Source organism: Centropristis striata, chromosome 1 (assembly GCF_030273125.1).
Source record: "Centropristis striata isolate RG_2023a ecotype Rhode Island chromosome 1, C.striata_1.0, whole genome shotgun sequence".
Classification (NCBI taxonomy): Eukaryota; Metazoa; Chordata; class Actinopteri; order Perciformes; family Serranidae; genus Centropristis; species Centropristis striata.
Genome location: NC_081517.1, coordinates 2,666,218 through 2,686,995, shown reverse-complemented (window position 1 = coordinate 2,686,995; position 20,778 = coordinate 2,666,218). Strand labels below are relative to the sequence as shown.

Here is a 20,778-nt window from a genome sequence, read left to right as displayed (position 1 = left end):
CATTCAACATTTTAATTAAGTCAAAATATGTAAGTTAAAGGTAAATCACATATTATGCTGACAGACTACTGAGTGATTTTTTTTTCTTCTCCTGGGTAAAACTAGTAGAAAACAGAGCATCAATGATCGAGCTTTGAACATGGTTGGCGATTTAATATTATGATATAATATTATGATTTAAATATTATAATATTTTAAATATTATTACTCATGCATTCATGTGTAAGAAGATACAATTTGATAAATAGTAAGTAGAATAAAAAGTATAAATAGTAGATAAAATGTCCCACTCAAGTATGCTGGAAATTTCTTCAGAAAGTTACATATAATTTAAATATTTGAGTAAAGCACATGTACCTACAATTTTTCATCTGGTACTGAAATAAATGTACACTCCACCACTGCATTTTGACTGACGCCTGTTATCTCGAATTACTTTCACTTTCACATTTTGTCGAACAGTTAAAGTTCCTGCAAACAAAAATCTGCTTTGTCAACATGGGTGTGTACACTTTCTAGTATCAGGAGATAACTTAGTAACAGTTATAACACTTGGACACAGGACTAGCAAACAGTGGGAACTGTTTCAGCTTGTACTCGGTGCAGATAAACAACTATCTGACACATGAAGTTAATCTTGCTGCGTAACAGAGCCTGAAAAATCGATTTGTGATATCACAATCTACAGTTAGCATTAAATGTTAGCTTATGCTAATGTTAGACACATAGCAAACAATCAACGTTAAGACTGTTTAAATTCTAATTTTCACTCGATCTTTACATTACGCTTTGATTCATTTGAACGCGTTCACATTTAATTGAACATCCGAAGCAGAAGACTATAATAATACTGTAATATTTTGTCCCTTACCCCAGTTCAGAAGGAACCATACATACAGAAAACAGCAAAACTGACAACACTCATTTCAAATGTTTCACTTCCGGTTCATTTTTTCTTTCTATTTTTTTTTTTTTTTAATTAAAATTGGATATAAAACACACCAACAATGTACATAGTACGCCCGTGGTTGTTTTTAATGACATTGAAGATTATAGAGTTAGTTTTAAATGTTGTTTTTTTACTATTTATTTTTTGCATTGACCTCGGTTGCCGTGGTGACGGTTTAAGACCGGAAGTGGTCCCGTGCAACAGAAACATCTTTAGAAACATGGCATATCCTGCTGTATCTTATTTTATCTTATTTATATTTTTATTTCTATTTCTCTGTTTTAATTGACTGTTTTTACTGTTTTTAATTGTGTCTTGCTGTTTTAATGTGTATATAAAGCACTTTGAATTACCTTGTGTTGAATTGTGCTATACAAATAAACTTGCCTTGCCTTGCCTTCATTATTAGTATTCAATGTCTAGTTCAGAAGGAACCATACATACAGAAAACAGCAAAACTGACAACACTCATTTCAAATGTTTCACTTCCGGTTCATTTTTTCTTTCTATTTAAAAAAAAAAAATTAAAATTGGATATAAAACACACCAACAATGTACATAGTACGTCCGTGGTTGTTTTTAATGGCTTTAAAGATTATAGAGTTAGTTATAAATGTTGTTTTTTTTACTATTTATTTTTTGCATTGACCTCGGTTGCCGTGGTGACGGTTTAAGACCGGAAGTGGTCCCTTGCAACAGAAACATCTTTAGAAACATGGCATATCCTGCTGTATCTTATTTTATCTTATTTCTATTTTTATTTTTATTAAAATTGGACAAAAAACACACCAACAATGTACATAGTACGCCCGTGGTTGTTTTTAATGGCTTTGAAGATTATTGAGTTAGTTTTAAATGTTGTTTTTTTACTATTTATTTTTTGCATTGACCTCGGTTGCCGTGGTGACGGTTTAAGACCGGAAGTGGTCCTGTGCAACAGAAACATCTCTAGAAACATGGCAGTGCAAAGCTGGATTGATACCCTGAAATCATCAAAGAAAACAGCTTTGATACACGACGGTGAGTAAATTACAAAGAAGAACAATGAATTATTAAAATAGAAACGTTTTCTTTGGTCAACTCGCCAGCATACGTATCGTTTAGTAGTCATTTCTAACCAACTAGCTAGCTTTCTAGCTAGCATTAATGTTGCCAGCTAACAAGCAGGTGGCACAACTGATCCTGTAACGCAGTAGTTCTCAACCTTTTTGAGTCGGGACCCCCAATTTAACATGCATGTTGTCCGCGACCCCCGCTCACTGAACACAATCTCACATGCACAATTCAGATCACACAAAAAGAAACAAAATGACCTAAAAAAGGAAACAAAATGACCACAAAATGACCAAAAATGACACAAAATGACCCAAAAAAGAAACAAAATAACCAAAAAAAGACACAAAATGACCAAAAAAGAAACAAAATGACCAAAAATGACACAAATGACCCAAAAAAGAAACAAAATAACCAAAAAAAGACACAAAATGACCCAAAAAAGAAACAAAATGACCAAAAATGACACAAAATGACCCAAAAAAGAAACAAAATAACCAAAAAAAGACACAAAATGACCCAAAAAAGAAACAAAATAACCAAAAAAAGACACAAAATGACCCAAAAAAAGAAACAAAATAACCAAAACAGTCACAAATGGACGACAAAATGATAAAAAAAAGACACAAAATGACCAAAAAAGACACAAATTGACCACAAAATTATAAAAAAAAAAAAAAACACACACACACAAAAAAAGACACAAAATGACCAAAAAAGACACAAATTGACAAAAAAAACACACAAAATGACCAACAAAAAAAGACATTAAGTGACCAAAAAGACTAAAACACATTAACACATGAACACTTTAACACAGTGGAGACAGAGCTGACTTCCAAAATGATATGGCGACCCCCAGAAATCATCTCGCGACCCCAATTGGTGTCCCGACCCCAAGGTTGAGAATAGCTGCTGTAACGAATAACGCAGTTAAACACATCCTATAAAAGATCAGTCCATCACCGCACAGCACAATTTTCATAAAGTTTACATTGTGACTCACTGCTCTATGATTGTCTTTGCAAACGACTCTATGGAGTCTTGGGCTATTTTGTCCATTTTTTAATCCTTTTCATCCTGCCTGTATACACCACTTAAAAATGTTCAAATGCCATGTTGGTATATCTTTTTTTATTTTTTATTTTTTTTATTTAACCTTTATTTAACCAGGGAATATCCCATTGAGATTTTTCAAGGGAGCCTTTTTCAGCACAACCTCACCTATATGACCTAATAATAATTTATTTTTTATCCTGACTTACTGGATCAACATTTTGAACCAAAAAGAAACAAAGAAAAACCTGTCTGACTGTATTTCATTAGTGTCTTGTGTGTTTAGCGTAACAATTTTGGTCATTTTGTGTATTCTATAATCATTTTGTGTCCTTTTTTTGGTAATTTTGTGGTTTTTTTAGTCCTTTAGTCGAACATAAAATGTGATTTAGAATCTTTTTTTTACTTTCAAAAAACTATCATGCTCAATAAAGAATTGTAAATGTTGCAAATGTGAACAAAGGTTGCAAATATAACAGATAAGGGGGTTACATCCAGTTCTATTATTTTATACAAAAAATATTTGACCCTGACTCCAGTTATAATTGGTATATCATCATCAAACTGAAACTGGCCTCATGGAGTTTACAGCCAGAACTTTAGAAGTATGCTGCTGCTTTGTTTTATAGTCTGGATGTGATGAAGAAGTCTGAATGCTTTACAATAAATTGGATTGGATTGGGTTAGTACTGGAACTAGTTGGCTTGTTTGCGCTAAACTAGGACTATATTTCAGTACTCTGTTTTTTGTGCGTGTATCTAGTTTGTTTGATAAATCTTTACATATTCTGCCTCCAGGAAAAAGGAAGATACACTACCTCTTTACAGATGGCAAAGAAATGGCTGAGGAGTATGACTTGAAAACAGATGAACTCATTGGTAAGCAAGTAGTCTCGAGGTTCACGCTTCCTTGCTGGTATTCTCAATTTAAATGGCACAAGTTGATGTATCTAATAAAAACGTTTTCGTAAAAACTTTTCAGTACGAAAGTGGCGTCATAAAAGCACACTTGGAGCCCAGGGCCAATGGCAGGTAGAGGTCGGGGAGCCACTGGCAGCTCCTGTCATTTCTTCAGACTCGGAGGTGATCAAGGAGAACTGCTCCAATGTGGGTTTGCATTTACACTCTCTAAGACAGTAGTTCTCAACCTTTTTGAGTCGCGACCCCCAATTTAACGTGCATGTTGTCCGCGACCCCCGCACACTGAACAGAATCTCACGCGCAGTTCAGATCATACAAACTCAGTTGATGCGACGAATTTTGGACAAATAATGAAGCAGACAACAACTAAAACATCTCTCTGTCTGTGCATTTATACATTATATTTTATTTATTTATAGATTTTATGACACAAAATGATCAGAAAGAGACACAAAATGACCACAAAAAGACACAAATTGACCAAAAAAGACACAAAATGGCCAAAAAAAAGACACAAAATGGCCAAAAAACAAACAAAATGACCAAAAAAGACACAAAGTGACCACAAAATGATCAAAAAAGACACAAAATGGTCAAAAAAGACACAAAATGGCCAAAAAAGACACAAAATGACCAAAAAGAGACACAAATTTACCACAAAATGACTAAAAAAACACAAAATTATTAAAAAAAAGACACAAAATGACCAAAAAAAGGAAACAAAATGACCAAACATGACACAAATTGACCACAAAATTATCAAAAAAAGACACAAAATGACAAGAAAAACCCCACAAAATGAGCAAAAAAAAGACATTACATGACCAAAAAGACTAAAACACATGAACACTTTAACACAGTGGAGACAGAGCTGACTTCCAAAATGATTTGGCGACCCCCAGAAATCATCTCGTGACCCCAATTGGGGTCCCGACCCCAAGGTTGAGAACAGCTGCTCTAAGACATATAATCACAGTGGAATCACTTGAGTTCCTCATGTGCATTTTTGTTTGTTTTTAATCAGCTTTGATTTCTGTCAGAGAAAACACCAGTAAAAGTCATGTCTGTAGAATGGATTTGAATGTTTGTGTTTCCACAGCCTGTATTCATGCGTAGAGACACAAAGAGCAGCTTCCAGTGGAGGATCCGCAACCTTCCCTATCCCAGAGACGTCTTCAGTGTTTCTGTGGAGCCATCTGACAGATGCATCATCATAAAAACCTCAAACAAAAAGTAAACATACATTTTCCCTGACCATCTTCTCATTCCTGTGTTGTGCACCTATTGCATGTAGTTCTTGTGTCCTCCCTATAGATGGCACTGTTTACAATCCATTTGTCTACACAGTGGTGTTATAAACCTATGACATGCTCTCCTTGTCTTCCAGGTATTATAAGAAGTTCAGTATAACTGATTTAGATCGCAGTCAGCTGCCGCTGGACAACTCCGCACTCAGCTTCACTCACGCCAACAACACTTTAATTGTCAGCGTAAGTCCTACACAACAATGACAAATAAATCAATCTGTACCACTTATGTTACCCAATACTTTAATATAACTTATTGATATTACTTTAACTAAGCTTGTTAACAATTCTTAGTATTGTATTATAACCTCAAATGTTAAGTGCAGTAGTGAAAGTTCTCAAATCGGAATAATTAATTATCTTAAAAAAGCTTAAAACATTTTTTTTTTTAATTTTAAAAGTCATCTTAAAACCTATTTTTATTCCTTGGCTTTTAACCACGCATGAGACTCTGCTCTTGTTTTTAGTGTTTTTATGGTCTGCTTTTATTTATTGTTTTTCATATTGTTTTAAAAAGCAATGAATCTATGTATTTTAGTGTTTATTCCTGTTTTATTTATTTTATTGTCTCTTGTTCTGTTTGTTTATGTACAGCACTTTGTTGCGGCTGTGGTTGTTTTAAAGTGCTTTACAAATAAAGTTGAGTTGAGAAAAGAAAAAAAAAACTTTTTAATTAAAACATTTTATGCAAATCATGAGGAATCAATACTTTTTTTTTAATTAGATGTTCTACTGTCCTGGTACCTGTGCACCTGTTGCTTTTTTGACCATACAACAATATTTTTTATGCCTGTAATAAATGCTCTTTTTGTAATATTTGCTTCATATTTTTACTCTCTGGGGCTAGGGAGAATGTTGAAGTAATTATTTTTTTTCACTCTTGTCTAGTACCAGAAACCCAAGGAGACCTTAACCCTTGAACAGGAGCTACTGAAGGAGCTGAAGAAACTGAAGGGGACCGGCGAAGGGGACGTCGACTGCAAAACCCAGTGAATCCGGACTGTGGGAGCGAGAGGCTGATTCTGCGTTGCATTTAAAGCAGAACCTCACTACGTCATTTTCCAGTCACATGTGAGCCCACGTTTATTTTTCTCTCTTGGATCCCTTCATTAAGAAGACCTTTGCACAGTGCCTTGTCAATGGTTTAAAGCTTCTTATTGTGTTTACTAATTGGGGTTCATTTATCAGAGATTTTAGTGTTGAAAGCTGCAATTTATATTTGATACCGATACCAAAATAAATAACACATGATGTGGATAACAAACAGACTTATCAACTTTGTTTTTATTTCTGCAAAAAAAATATTTAATTATCAGTTTCATTGTATCACAACAGTGTCTATTTTTGCTTCTTGTTACCAAACCTACTAGGGAGAAAAAAATTTTGATGGGGGTCACATAACCTACCACCCTTCTTTCATTGATGTCCTTGTAAAACACTCAAAACACACAATGCCTCATCCCTGTTCGTTCCGGGGTCACTGTTACGAGCACATCCCATTTGTGTTAACTGAATACCCTCATGTTCCTTGCATGTAGTGGGCCACCCTGAAAGCCATTACTGAAACTCTGGACAGCAAGCAAAGCTAGTGTTACTGTTTCCCTTTACAACACAGGGTCACTCTGACTCTGGGCTCTCCAGCTAAAACTACACACACACAAGTTAGAACTATGTGCAACTGTTGCAGGGCTTTGGTCCAAACGGATTTGATATTATTCTCTAAGAAGAAGAAGAATTATAAAGATGATATTTCACCACTTTGGGTTTTTGAATTCTACACACACTACTGGTCAAAAGTTTTAGAACACACCAACTTTTCCAGAATTTAATTGAAAATGATGCAGTTTAATGTCTCAGTGTACTCTGAAATTAATGCACATTTGCAACATTTAAAATTCTTTATTGAGCATGATAGTGTTTTGAAAGTAAAAAAAAGATTCAAAATCACATTTTATGTTGGACTAAAGGACTAAAAAAAGACACAAAATGACCAAAAAAGACACAAAATGACCAAAAAAAGACACAAAATGACTAAAAAAAGACACAAAATTACCAAAAAAGGACAGAAAATGACTAAAAAAAGACACAAAATGACCAAAAAAAGACACAAAATGACTTACAAAGACATGAAAAGAATTCAAAAATGGACAAAATAGCCCAAGACTCCATAGAGTTAAGTTGTTAACCCATTTCTTGTTCCCTGAAAAAGGCCTACTTGTATAATTCTGAAATGTACATTATTTTTCAGTTTTGGTTAAGCTTACCTTTTTTTATTTACCTCTGGCAGTTCACCACTTACCTTTGTACCCTTTCAAGCTGTTCATTTGACTTGAACTGCTTGAATTTCAATGGAAATGGAAAAATTGGGGTGTTCTAAAACTTTTGACCGGTAGTGTATATATGACAAGTACAGAAGGAAGAGATTTGCATACAGTCATGCTTCAAAATGAGTCAATTTAAAAAAAAAAACACTGTCCAGTCAGAAATACTTAGACAGTGGAAAAAAAATAGCAGTGTCCTTTAAAAAGAGACAATGGCATTTAAATATAGCTTGTGATTCCTTGCATTTTTTAACACTTGTCCAAACCCAGAGAGCAAGATAAAACCACAGGTTTCTCTCACCATTGTGCTTTGTCTTCTTCCAGATGGAAAGAACAGGAAGACAAGAAAACTTTCTGAACCCAGCCTGTCTTGTTGTTTTGCAAATTCTTCTGAGGGACTTTATTTTTTTTAACCCTATAAAGCCTGAACCATTAAATAATTGCCAGAAAATTCTTCTTTTTTTTAAACTGGAGTGTTTATTGAACCTGCTGACAGATAATTTAAAAAAAATCCAAAAACAATAGGGATATATGATTCTAATTTGTATCATATTTGATACATCAGTTCTTTTTGTGCAATTTGTTGCTCACAGTTTGTTTTTCTTGAACTAACAAAAACATATAAAACCCAACATTTTTAACCTTTTAAGGCTTTACTTTCTTTTAACATTTTCCTCAAACATGCAAAATATTTTTTTCCATATAACACAACATCATACATCTGCTGATATGAAGTTTTCACGCAGCAATGACTGATCCACCAGTGGAACCTGCATATAATTTTTGCTATATCTTGTATTTTTGTGCAATTTGTTGCTCAGTTTTTTTTTCTTCAACACATGTATACATCAGGTTTTTCAGGAAAATAATATCACACTGATGATGTATAGGTCTCAAAAACTTGTGTATCAAATATGATACACTTGGCTTTATAGGGTTAAAGTTTGACAAAAATGCATTTATACATACTTGATTAGGTATTGTTTGTCTTTGTGGTTTTAACCCTTTGATGCACAACATATAAACACCTTCTAATGCACAACATGGGTCAAAAATGTAATTTCATGCTGGCTGTGTGTTTGAATATCTTTCTTTTTTTTAAATTACAACAGATCATTATATCCATTTTTCCTTTCATACTTTATGTAGAAAAATAGTTTTTGTATTATTACAAGCTTGTGCATTAGAAGTGTAGTGATACAAAAATGATTTTTATTCAAAAAGTAAGAAATGAAAACATAAAATTAGGATGTATGATGAGCAAAAACAAGCTAATTAAGGAAAACCTGGAATACTGAAATTGAATTAATTTATTGCAACGATATGGAATATAAAAACTTAGTCGGGTCACTTTAGACCAGGGGTCTCAAAGTCGCGGCCCGCGGGCCAATTGTGGCCCTCGTGACGATATTTTGTGGCCCTCACCTTGATATGAAAGTTTAATGTGAGTTTTATATGAATGGCACTTTACCGTGTTGTGTGTGGAATGTTATGTAATGTAATTTTGTGTCTTTTTTTTTGTAATTTTGTGTCTTTTTTATTATTATTATTATTTTTAATTTTGTGTCTTTTTCTAATAATTTTGTGTCTTTTTTTTTAGTAATTAAGTGTATTTTGGGGGTCATTTTGTGTCTTTTTTTAAAGTAATTTAGTGTTTTTTCAGTCATTTTGTGTCTTTTTTGGGGTCATTTCCTGTCTTTTTAAGTAATTTAGTTTTTTTTCTGTCATTTTGTGTCTTTTTTTTTTGTAATTTTGTGTCTTTTTTTTTTGGGTCATTTTGATACTGCCTCCAGCGGCCCCCAGGTAATTTGAGTTTGAGACCCCTGCTTTAGACCCATGTTGTGCATCAAAGGGTTAAAAGGTATGTGTTGATATTACTTTAACCCTATAAAGCCTGAACCATGAAATAATTGCCAGAAAATTCAATTTTTTTTAAAACCGATTGCTTATTAACTTGCTGACGAATTTTAAAAAATAAATAAATTGCATATATGAATTCTAATTTGTATCATATTTGATACATCAGGTCTTTTTGTGCAATTTGTTGCTCACAGTTTGTTTTTCTTGAACTAACAAAAACATCAAACAACAACATTTTTAACTTTTCCTTTTTCCTCAAACATGCAAAATACATATTTTTTCCATATAACACAACATCATACATCTGCTGATATGAAGTTTTTTAATGCAGCGATGACTGATTCATTTGTGGAACCTGCATATCATTTTTGCTACATCTGGTATTTTTGTGCAATTTGTTGCTCAGTTTGTTTATCTTCAACACATTTATACATCAGGTTTTTGATGATGTAGAGGTCTCAAAAATAACTGTATCTAATATGAGACGCTTGGCTTTATAGGGTTAATATATCATGTAAGATCTGTTATGCAGATGCCCTAAATACCAAAGATACATTCTGACATCTTCTTTAGTTTAACGCTTTACAATCTTCACAGCTCTCGCCGCTGTCAAAACAAATTCCCGCGGCAGCAAACAGCAACTAACAAATTGGACATCCAGCTCCTGCAGTGTGAGAGCTGTTCAGGGTCTTCTTCCTCCCCTGTCGTTTGGCCTCTGATGGTCATGCTCAACTGCTTCTGGGAAGAGGGTTTCTTTTCTGCCTCCCTTTCATTCCCGAATGCCTCTTCCCAGCCATTCCCCCTCTTTCAGCCGATGCCACATTTTGCCACACAGGCCCCGATGCTTTTTCTGCAACCCTTCAACTCCCTCTCCGCAAACCTCCCCCTCCAGCCCTTTACCCCTCCCTGTGTGACTGGCTTCTTTTTGATAACTGACCCCTCCTCGTGTTATTATTCGAACCCACTATTGTATAACATGCCCTTTTATATGAGGTTTCACAAAGGGCCCATTTGATCAGAGGGTTACGGTGTGCGATCGTGAGAAATGCAACTACATGGTGGTAACCTTTGTTTGGGCCAAAATGGTGGGCTGACCTCATCGCTTTTAATGCATAGCTCGGGCCATTCAGGCCCAAGTCTCACTTGCTGAGCACATTGAATTCAGTAGCCTGTCACAGATATTGCCCCTCAGTTATCTGGGTCTCCAGCTTGAAGGAGAAGAAGAAGGAAAAAAAAAAAAACAACAGTTTTTGTGAGCGCAACCAACAATGTCTGCTGGCTCTCCGTCCCAAAACAAGCACACGAGAGAAAAAGCAGCTTGTGAACTGATTCTTTAGTGGTTTTAATATACACTCTACAATAAATATTTCCATCATTTCACGTCATTTACATTTTTACAGTAAAAATATATTCATATATGTAGAAAAAAAAAAAAAACAGGTTAAAAAAAATCTCCAGAATGGCCTCCTAAAGGCAGGATAGCATGTCGACTGAGACTCAGATGCTGTAACCACAAGAAAACCCACAGATAGCTGCCGTGTCTAGCTTCATTGTACTCATTTCTCCATTAAACATTCTTTGTTGCCATTTGTTGTTGTCTTTCCAACCTGGTCTCACAGAAATCCGTGAAATAGCCACGGAATCGCTCAAATTTCCGTGAAACTGACACGGATTTCGCTACAATGCAAGTTAATGACATATGTCATATTTTTCTGGCGAGATCTTCACCACAAAGTGATTATGTACATTCACTGAGTGAATATTTAGAAAATAAAACATATATTTCTCGCTAGAAATGTGATCAAAATCCATTTTTATGCAGAAACTAAGTCAAAATATTGATTTTTTTCACTAAAAATGAGAGAACTGTCCGCCATGTTTTTTGTTCTGACCGCCAGAACCTTGAAAGTCACGTGACTTGAAACAAACCAATAGGAAAACTTATTAACTGTCTTTAACTTGCATTGTAGCGAAATCCGTGTCAGTTTCACGGAAATTTGAGTTCTCTCATTTTTAGTGAAAAATCAATATTTTGACTTAGTTTCTGCATAAAAATGGATTTTGATCACATTTATAGCAAGAAATATATGTTTTATTTTCTAAATATTAACTCAGTGAATGTACATAATCACTTTGTATGTTGGAATAGTCACGGGATATGACTGTCATTAACTTGCATTGTAGCGAAATCCATGTCAGTTTCACGGAAATTTGAGCGATTCCGTGACTATTCCACGGATTTTGAGTTAAGCGAAATCCGTGGCTATTCCACGGATTTCTGTGAGACCAGGTTGTTGTCTTTCATGACGATATTGTCGAGCTCTTAACTGCCCCCCCCCCCCCCCCCCCCCCCGATTTAATAAGTAAAGATCCTGTCCTATAAAGTCTGTCTGAATTGGAAATAACTAGCAGATTAGATAGTCAATGGTTACATACAATCCAGTACAAAGAATTACACAAAGTCCACAAAATGAGGCAAAAAGTGTATGGGCACTTGACTGTAAAAGTTAATTTCTCTGGGAGCACTTGTTGTTTTCCCTTGTAGTGGTTCTTGTGTGCTGGTTCGTCCACAGTTCTCCCTCAGTGGTTCCAGTCCTCAGCGGCCCCCTGAGCGCTGCTGATGGGAATGTTTAGTCCGCTTGCTCAAAGGGTGCGCGGGGACACGGAGAGGAAGGACATCAAACGGTCTCTTCTCGCTCAGCAAGTGCCCCCTGGGTAGACGCTTCATGAAGTGGGCCTCCCTCTGGTGCTGCTTGGTCTTGGAGGCCTTCCTGGGACGGCCCTTGCGTGTGAAAGCCATGTACCAGCCCTCGTACTTGGCGTTCTGCAGCGCCGTGTAGTTGTTTTCCAGAACGATCTCAGTGAAGATGCAGTCTTTGCCTCGACCTTTCCGCTGGGAGAGAGAAAAAAAAAAGGGGGGAGAAGTTGAGGTATGTTGGACAATCTCCAAGTAGCGGAAACATCGTCTTTATTTTCCAGACAATCAAATACATTTTGGAGCCTTGAGACGGCTGCTCAGACAAACTCCAAATCAAATTTGTTCTGACTTCAAAAGGAAATCTCAACAATGTGTCGCCATAAGCTGCAAATCTGGAATAACAGTTCCAAGAAACAAACAAACTTCAAGATGTTGCTGCGTTTATATGCAGCCACAGAACTATGAATTCCAGATTACCTTGCCGATCAGCTTCCCCCTCTTGTTCATGCATATGTAGTATCCTGTCTTCACCCCTTTAATGCGGACACGACTTCCAAAAGAGTCCGTCTCCACCTCCAATTTAGCTGCACAGACAAAACGGGTCACAAGTAATGAGATGACACAGTTGTGACAGGGTGCAGGCGTGCAGATTATGATGTTACAGAGTGTGAGACAAATGTATTCTTTATGCATGCTGGAGACGGTTAGAAACTGGAATTACATCACGTCATCATTTCAGTGGCGGTTCTACACAGGGGCCTCCAGGGGCCACTGCCCCTGTGTAGAAGCCCTTGGCCCCTGCTGTGGCCCCTGTGTCAAATTAATAATTAAATGATCAATTTATAACGATGAGCGACGGAACAATTCTTACCTATTTTTTGTTCAAACAATATCTCATTGTACACAAAAGGAACCCATAATGTGTACATTGTTTAATAGTTTAATTGTGCAATAAAAACTAAATATAAAGATCATTCTCACTGCACTGCACTTTCAAAAAAAAAAAAAAGTAATTGTGCACAAAAATGAGAAATGTCACTGTCGTACAAAAATAATTGATAGTGTTGGTAAGTCTCATTGCTTCAATCAATGTAGTTCTTCCAAATATGAGACTTTTAGCTAAAATAAAGGTTTTGAATGCTTAAATATCATTTTTCATGATCATTTTTGTTGTGTCTTTTTTAGTTATTTTGTCTTTTTTTGTCATTTTGTGTCTTTTTTTGTCATTGGTGTCATTTATGTGTCTTTTTTGTGTCTGTTTTAGTTATTTTGTGTGTTTTTTTGTCATTTTTATGTCTTCTGTGGGTTTTTTTTTGTTATTCTGTCTTTTTTTGGTCATTTTGTGTCTTTTTTGGTCATTGGTGTCATTTATGTGTCTTTTTTGTGTCTGTTTTAGTTATTTTGTGTGTTTTTTTTGTCATTTTTATGTCTTCTGTTGTTTTTTTTTTGTTATTCTGTCTTCTCATTTTGTGTCTTTTTTTGTCATTTTTATGTCTTCTGTTGTTTTTTTTTTGTTATTCTGTCTTCTCATTTTGTGTCTTTTTTTGGTCATTTTGTGTCTTTTTTGGTCATTTTGTGTCTTTTTCAAGACATTCAAAGATTTTGAATGCTTAAATATCATCTTTGCCATTTTTTCATGTGCTAATGTGCCACTCTGATTAAACACTGGCCCCTCCTTGGCCCCCACAGGAAAATTGGTCTAGAACCGCCACTGCATCATCTAATGGTTTTAAAACGATCATGAGCAGCGAACCAGAATCATGAAGATGACAAATAAATTCCCTCTTAACCCTTTTATGGTCCAGTAGCCAGCCGCCTTTAACAAAGCATGGGAGCGCTCCAAAATCGCAGCAAATGATAGTGATTTTGCACGACGCGATTGTTGTCGAACGTCTGTAAATGCTGTGCTGTGATGCAGCTCAGACTGATGACCGGTGGGGATAAAGGAGAGTGAGAATACTGCGGTCAGGGACACAGCCACAAGCACAGAGCAGCGGTCAGATTTGGGCTGGTTACAAGAGTGACACCCACTTAGGATGTGTAGCCAATGTGTGCATGACTGACTCTCTTTCCTCTGTGTGTGTGTGTGTGTGTGTGTAGGCCGAGAAAAATCTAAAAGACAAAAGAGCACACAGGAGAGGCAAGGAGAGGAAAAGGTATAAAGTGAAGATGCTGACTTCACCGCTCCTTATAAATTGAGTCATACATTGAGTTGTAAAGCAATGAAAATTCCTCATAAAATGTGCCTCCAAAAAAGCAGGCAGCAGGCAAGAGAATCTGGTTGGTGGCTGTGGTGGAAAGATGGCGAGGAACACCAAAAACCCTTCGGTGACAGGATTTCTGCTCCCTTTTTTTAAGTTTTTAAGATGGTTTTTCCCTGCTGGAATCAAAGAGTCTCTCCCTCAAGTCCATCATAACAGGTGTCAAGGACTTTATACACTACCAACCCACTAGAGAAATAATAAATCATCTTCATGAGACCATAAAAGATGGCAACACAGATGCCACTAACTATGTTTACAATTGCTACTACTGTTGCTCCTGGCTCCAGCGTTTTCCTCCAGGCTGCCAAAGAATACATAAGTTATACTGCTTTTCAACACCGCCCCGCGCACCATTGGATTTAAACAATTCCCGTGTTCGTAACGTGAACATGTTTCCAATTTTATTGTTTTCCCGAGGTTAAAAAGCATTGAAATGTAAGAAAAGATGGCCTCTAGCTGTCAGCGGGTATGATAGATCTGGCTATAACACACCAGGGCAAGAAAAGTTTCTTCTTCATTTCAGAGACTATAAAAAAGAAAAAAGCTCTCTCCATGAATAGATAAACATATGTGGACATTTGTTTGGCTATTTTACAATATAACTATGTTTAATATGTAATTATATGCCAACTCGGGTGAGAGTTTTGCTAGGCTATTTAGCTTAATATTCAAAAGTGAATTACTCTTGTAATATCTTGCATATTTCCCTTGTAAATTGACTTTACTGCCCTTGTCATGCTGTTAGGTGAGACATATACTTTATTAACCTGAATAGATAAACACATGGATATTTGTTTAGCTGTTTTATAATATAACTATGTTTAATTATGCAGTTAACACCATCTCAGGTGAGAGTTGTTATTTCGCGTTATTTTGAATATGTATTTAGTAAATTGACAGCTGCTTTTGTCATGAAGCTTATGAAGACCTACACCTGTTTAATTGATTTAGAATTATGTTTTTGTAATTATAAACTGTGTTATTAAGCCTGAATAGATTAACATGTGGGTGTGTTAAGCTGTTCAAATGAAATTATGTTTAAATATGTTATGATATCCCACTTCAGGTATGAGTTTTGTTAGGCTATTTAGCAAAGTGTTCAAAAGCTAATTAAACTGCATATTCTCGCGATGTTTTGAAAATGTATCTCATAATTCTCGCCATTCTGCTGTCGCTTACTGAGACCTTTAATTGTTAAATAGACACTTAATTGTTGTTTTTGCAATTTTACGTTTAATTAGCTTTATAATTAATTTCTATCACACTTCCTCCATGTTTTTCTTCTTCTTCTTCTTCTTCTTTTTTCAACTTTATTAAAGCAACATGGTACAATACACCAACAAAACGCCAAAGTTTTTATAGCTTTCATGTTGGTAGATTTCTTAAAAGCCTTAATATATTGTTTGATTTTATTTCCAAAGACAAGAAAGAGAGGTTTTTGATTAACGTAACAACATTTATGGATATGCCATTTGGCTAACTGCATCATGAGATTGATGATATAGTGTTGTTTTTCGCAAAAACAATACTATATCATATATATACATGTTTTTTTGCAAAAGGAAAGTCAGTGAAACCAAACAGTTTATGTTCAAGGCACAGGGACAAATGAGGTTCAATCGAAAAAGAAATCAGGTTATAATAAATATCTTCCCATAATTTAGTTGAGAAAGGGCAAAATAAATGAAAAACATCTTCAGGGTGTCCTTCACAGAAAGAGCAGTTTAAATCTATGTCTTTCTTAAATCGTTGTAAAAAAGAAAAAAAAACTTTAGATGGGTAAAAAAATTCTGTGAATTATCTTAAAAGATACTTCTTTAACCTTATTATTGATTACATCTAGCAGGTAAATTCCAGATCTTTTTCCAGTTAAGGTTATTAATAAGGTTATTCCAATATTCCATATGGAGTTGATCCATGTTTTTCTTCTTACCGTGCACCGCTCCGTCGTCCCCGTTGGCGTTGACCCTCTTGTTGGCCAGGACCTGGACGTGCTTCCCGCTGGTGCGGCTGTACAGCTGGTAGGTTCGTGTCAACCTGCGGCTCGTCCGGTCCGACAGCCGGCTCTGCTCGGTGACATGCTGCTTGAAATTAGGAGGCGACTGCACAGTGTTCTGTCGGACAATAGAAAACACATGTCATGAAATATGAAATTGCTTTTTAATGTTTTGTTTTTTTTGTTTTACTTTGCAAAACTCATGAAAACCTGAAAAAAGTCTGCAGAGTGAAACTTGCCAGTCAAACAGCCGAGGCCCACAGTTCATTATGTCATTCATCACACTTAAATCAAACATCCTGCTTTGGCTTCTTTCATTTATTTCTACGTGAACAGTATCTTTTTTTTTTTTTTAGAGATGCTTTCAATGACCCTCGGGGGGATGACATTTCCCCCTGATAGGTTTTTTTTTTTTTTTTTTTTCTTTACCACCGATGATCTTTCACCCCTTCTTGACTTCTTTTTTCTCAATTCAGCCGTTCTCCATCCACATGTGTTTTAACAATTACTTTTTAGGCTGGAGCTTACCTCTTTTCAAGATGTTTGAATTGTTGCCAATTGCCATAGCACTCATAATAAAATGTTTTCATTGTTATTGCAGCCTATTGCAGATGTAGAGACGCTGAACTATAATCCTCTTAGCACGGCGCCTGCATACCTGTTAAGTTTTACCTACTTAATTATAGAACTTTACGCAACATTAATGATTTTTATTGAAGTGAAAATGTGCGTTACCTGTGCGTAAAAGCAAAGCGCCGTGAACTGAAGTAACCTGTGGGAAAAGAGTGAAAGAAATATTAGTTATAAGATCTAACCTGTTGCTCGAATTCAATAAGAGGTAACTATATTATCTTTACATGGTTTTACTTACAGATAACCTAACCTCGATGTTCTCAGCCTCATCTTGTAATAGTTCAAATATTGCTTCATGAATACTCCACTGTTTCGCTGCTGGAAGCTCTCGGAAATAAAGTTCCTCCTGATGGGGATTTCAGCTCACTTTTATCCCCCTCTTGTGACACATAGAAGGTGAAAGCCGTGACAATTAAGAGATCCAAAAACTGTCAGGGTCCCATGCAGATACAGGATCCACTCTCCTCCGCTTTACAGAAATATTAAAAAAAGTCCAGAAGAGTTTAAAGGCGCTGTGGTGCCAATCCAAACTAAAAGTCCGGAGAAAAAAGCGTCGCTGTCACCAAAACCACCTCCATCACACACATCCTCTCTGTGTCAGTCACTCCTGCAGCAAGGAAGCTCTTGATTCAAGTCGAAATAAATCCTCTCTGACAGTCTTTGACAGAGCTGTGGCGATTATTTTTACGCACGGGTCTTTTTACGCATCGGTGGTCAGATGCGCGCTGTGGATTTCCTGAAAAAATGACAATCTAAATAAAATAATAAAAAGGTTTGAATGAATCCCACGACAACCAACACGACTTTACTGGTCTGTCGTGCAGTTCCAGCAGCGATGCTCCAGCTGTCCCCGCTATAAGATGCACAGATAGTAAAAGTCCAACGTCAAGCTTCCTCCCACACGTGTGTTTCTTGTGGTCGCCTCCAGTCCACATACAGCATCTGTCTCCCTCTACATTTAAATACTTTAACTTGCGGGAAAGTCAATATCCTCGGCGAGAGCAGGCGGAGCATTCGAGCCGGAGCCAATTTGAAACTGAATACTTATTAAAACACTTTGCCTGCACCTATTTGCTCACAAATCCACAAGCACAGAATCCATCAATAGCTTGAATGTATAGAATTAACCAATAAGAACCCAGACCCAGTTATCCATAAAGGAAAGTTATGGGGCATATATCACATTTATTTTGGGGTTTTTTTTTGTGTCTTTTAAGTAATTTAGTCATTTTTTTCCAGTCATTTTGTGTCTTTTTTGGTCATTTTGTGTCTCTTTTTAGTAATTTTGTGTCTTTTTTGTGTCTTTTTTAAGTTATTTAGTTTTTTCCTGTCATTTTGTGTCCTTTTTTTTTTTTAGTAATTTAGTGTTTTTTCAGTCATTTTGTGTCTTTTTTGGTCATTTTGTGTCTCTTTTTAGTAATTTTGTGTCTTTTTTGTGTCTTTTTTAAGTTATTTAGTTTTTTCCTGTCATTTTGTGTCCTTTTTTTTTTAGTAATTTTGTGTTTTTTCAGTCATTTTGTGTCTTTTTTGGTCATTTTGTGTCTCTTTTTAGTAATTATGTGTCTTTTTTGTGTCTTTTTTTAAGTTATTTAGTTTTTTCCTGTCATTTTGTGTCCTTTTTTTTTTTAGTAATTTTGTGTCTTTTTTGGTCATTTTGTGTCTCTTTTTAGTAATTATGTGTCTTTTTTGTGTCTTTTTTTAAGTTATTTAGTTTTTTCCTGTCATTTTGTGTCCTTTTTTTTTTTAGTAATTTTGTGTCTTTTTTGGTCATTTTGTGTCTCTTTTTAGTAATTTTGTGTCTTTTTTGTGTCTTTTTTAAGTTATTTAGTTTTTTCCTGTCATTTTGTGTCCTTTTTTTTTTAGTAATTTTGTGTCTTTTTTGGTCATTTTGTGTCTTTTTAAGTCATTTTTTCTGTCTTTTTTAAGAAATTTAGATTTTTTGGTCATTTTAATACTGCCTCCAGCGGCCCCCAGGTATTTTGAGTTTGAGACCCCTGCTCTAGAATATTTAGTGTTTGTTACATGGGTGTCACCGTGGGTTCTTATGGGTTAAACAATATGAAAAAATATAAAGTATCATGAAGAGATGGGCTTATTTATGGGTTAGACCTAAATAAAAACTAATATGAGCCTGTCTTCCAAAAATATTTTAACTAAGCATTTAATCACAATCACACTCACTAATCTAATTCATGCATATGTCATATTACTGTGTTTTTATCCATGTAAAATCACACTTAGTTTTCTACAAGCAGAAATGTCCACATGGAAAAATTCCCTGGCATGTACTTAAGAAAATCTACAGTTACATTAACTTATTCCCTGGCTGCAGGTTAGAGGTTGTTTGGTGGTCCCTCAGGACAGACCTTGATGTACTTTTTCATCCTACATATGTAAGTAATATGTATTCCATGTGAACACATGACACAGAATGGTTTTCACATAACATCTAAAGCCTTTGCCCTGGATACAAATGCTCTCTCGCTCACAATCACTCTTCCATAACTTTTTCTCAAACCTGGTTTGATTTTCAAAAGTGTGTCCCGGGCCCAGCTCTGCTACTTTCACAGCATGGCTTCATACACTACATCATGCAATTATATTGTAATTATTCTTTGTGACAACAAAGCGGCAGGGTTTCCTTCAAGGGAACTTGACTGTTACACTCTTGTCTGATAGGGAAGAAAGGGGGGCGGTGGTAACACGGGACACTTTGACCTCTGCCTGTCAGGAACTAACTCTTAACTTGATCAATTGGGTAGATGCCTTTTTCAATCCAACACATGAAGAAAATCGCTGTGAATAAAGATTCTCAAGTAGTTTATTTCCCTCTCCAAATTAAGTACACTACCGGTCAAAAGTTTTAGAACACCCCAATTTTTCCAGTTTTTTATTGAAATTCAAGCAGTTCAAGTCAAATGAACAGCTTGAAAGGGTCCAAAGGTAAGTGGTGAACTGCCAGAGGTAAATAAAAAAAGGTAAGCTTAACCAAAACTGAAAAATAATGTACATTTCAGAATTATACAAGTACCGGTAGGCCTTTTTCAGGGAACAAGAAATGGGTTAACAACTTAACTCTATGGAGTCTTGGGCTATTTTGTCCATTTTTGAATTCTTTTCATGTCTTTGTAAGTCATTTTGTGTCTTTTTTTGGTCATTTTGTGTCTTTTGGTGTCTTTTTTTGTCATTTTGTGTCTTTTTTTGGTCATTTTGTGTCTTTTTTTAGTCCTTTAGTCCAACATAAAATGTGATTTTGAATCTTTTTTTTACTTTCAAAACACTATCATGCTCAATAAAGAATTTTAAATGTTGCAAATGTGCATTAATTTCAGAGTACACTGAGACATTAAACTGCATCATTTTCAATTAAATTCTGGAAAAGTTGGTGTGTTCTAAAACTTTTGACCAGTAGTGTACATTCTTAGGATTAACAGCCAACTACTATTACAGCTAATACGGTAGATGAAGTATTGCTTTTGAAATTGGTACAATTACTTTTATCCAGATTATGCCCAAATATATTATACCCTAAAGATGCAAAATCTTACTCTACCTATGCTGGATTTCTTACCTGACGTTCAGGTAAAATACTCATCTTTCTTCTATGTTTTGTAACACAAAGATGTAAGATATGTACCAGATTATAAAATAATAATGATTTAAAGGCACACTCTGTAGGTTTTGTCGCTTATTGTTTGTAAGCACGACGTTCAAACTTGGC

At 35.6% G+C, this 20,778-nt stretch overlaps 2 protein-coding genes and 1 long non-coding RNA gene across 3 annotated transcripts in view; 2 read left to right on the top strand and 1 right to left on the bottom strand.

Annotated features, from left to right (window-relative positions):
• LOC131988464 (uncharacterized) overlaps window positions 1-20,205 on the top strand; it is a 160,508-nt gene extending 140,303 nt beyond the window's left edge. Inside the window, exon 2 of the long non-coding RNA XR_009395875.1 lies at window positions 20,036-20,205. This is a non-coding gene — a long non-coding RNA (uncharacterized LOC131988464). The remainder of the gene's footprint in view (window positions 1-20,035) is intronic.
• On the top strand, window positions 1,706-6,571 carry dpcd (deleted in primary ciliary dyskinesia homolog (mouse)). The gene is made up of 6 exons (XM_059352634.1): window positions 1,706-1,969; window positions 3,856-3,936; window positions 4,040-4,164; window positions 5,078-5,211; window positions 5,366-5,468; window positions 6,174-6,571. The coding sequence occupies exons 1-6, from the start codon at window positions 1,744-1,746 to the stop codon at window positions 6,276-6,278; spliced, it is 774 nt and encodes a 257-aa protein (XP_059208617.1). The 5' UTR covers window positions 1,706-1,743; the 3' UTR covers window positions 6,279-6,571.
• fgf8b (fibroblast growth factor 8b) lies at window positions 11,819-17,613 on the bottom strand. Its single transcript, XM_059352750.1, has 5 exons — window positions 17,296-17,613; window positions 17,160-17,196; window positions 16,362-16,542; window positions 12,642-12,748; window positions 11,819-12,359 (listed from the first exon to the last, which is right to left on the bottom strand). The coding sequence occupies exons 1-5, from the start codon at window positions 17,352-17,354 to the stop codon at window positions 12,063-12,065; spliced, it is 681 nt and encodes a 226-aa protein (XP_059208733.1). The 5' UTR covers window positions 17,355-17,613; the 3' UTR covers window positions 11,819-12,062.
• Window positions 20,206-20,778: the final 573 nt, after the last annotated feature.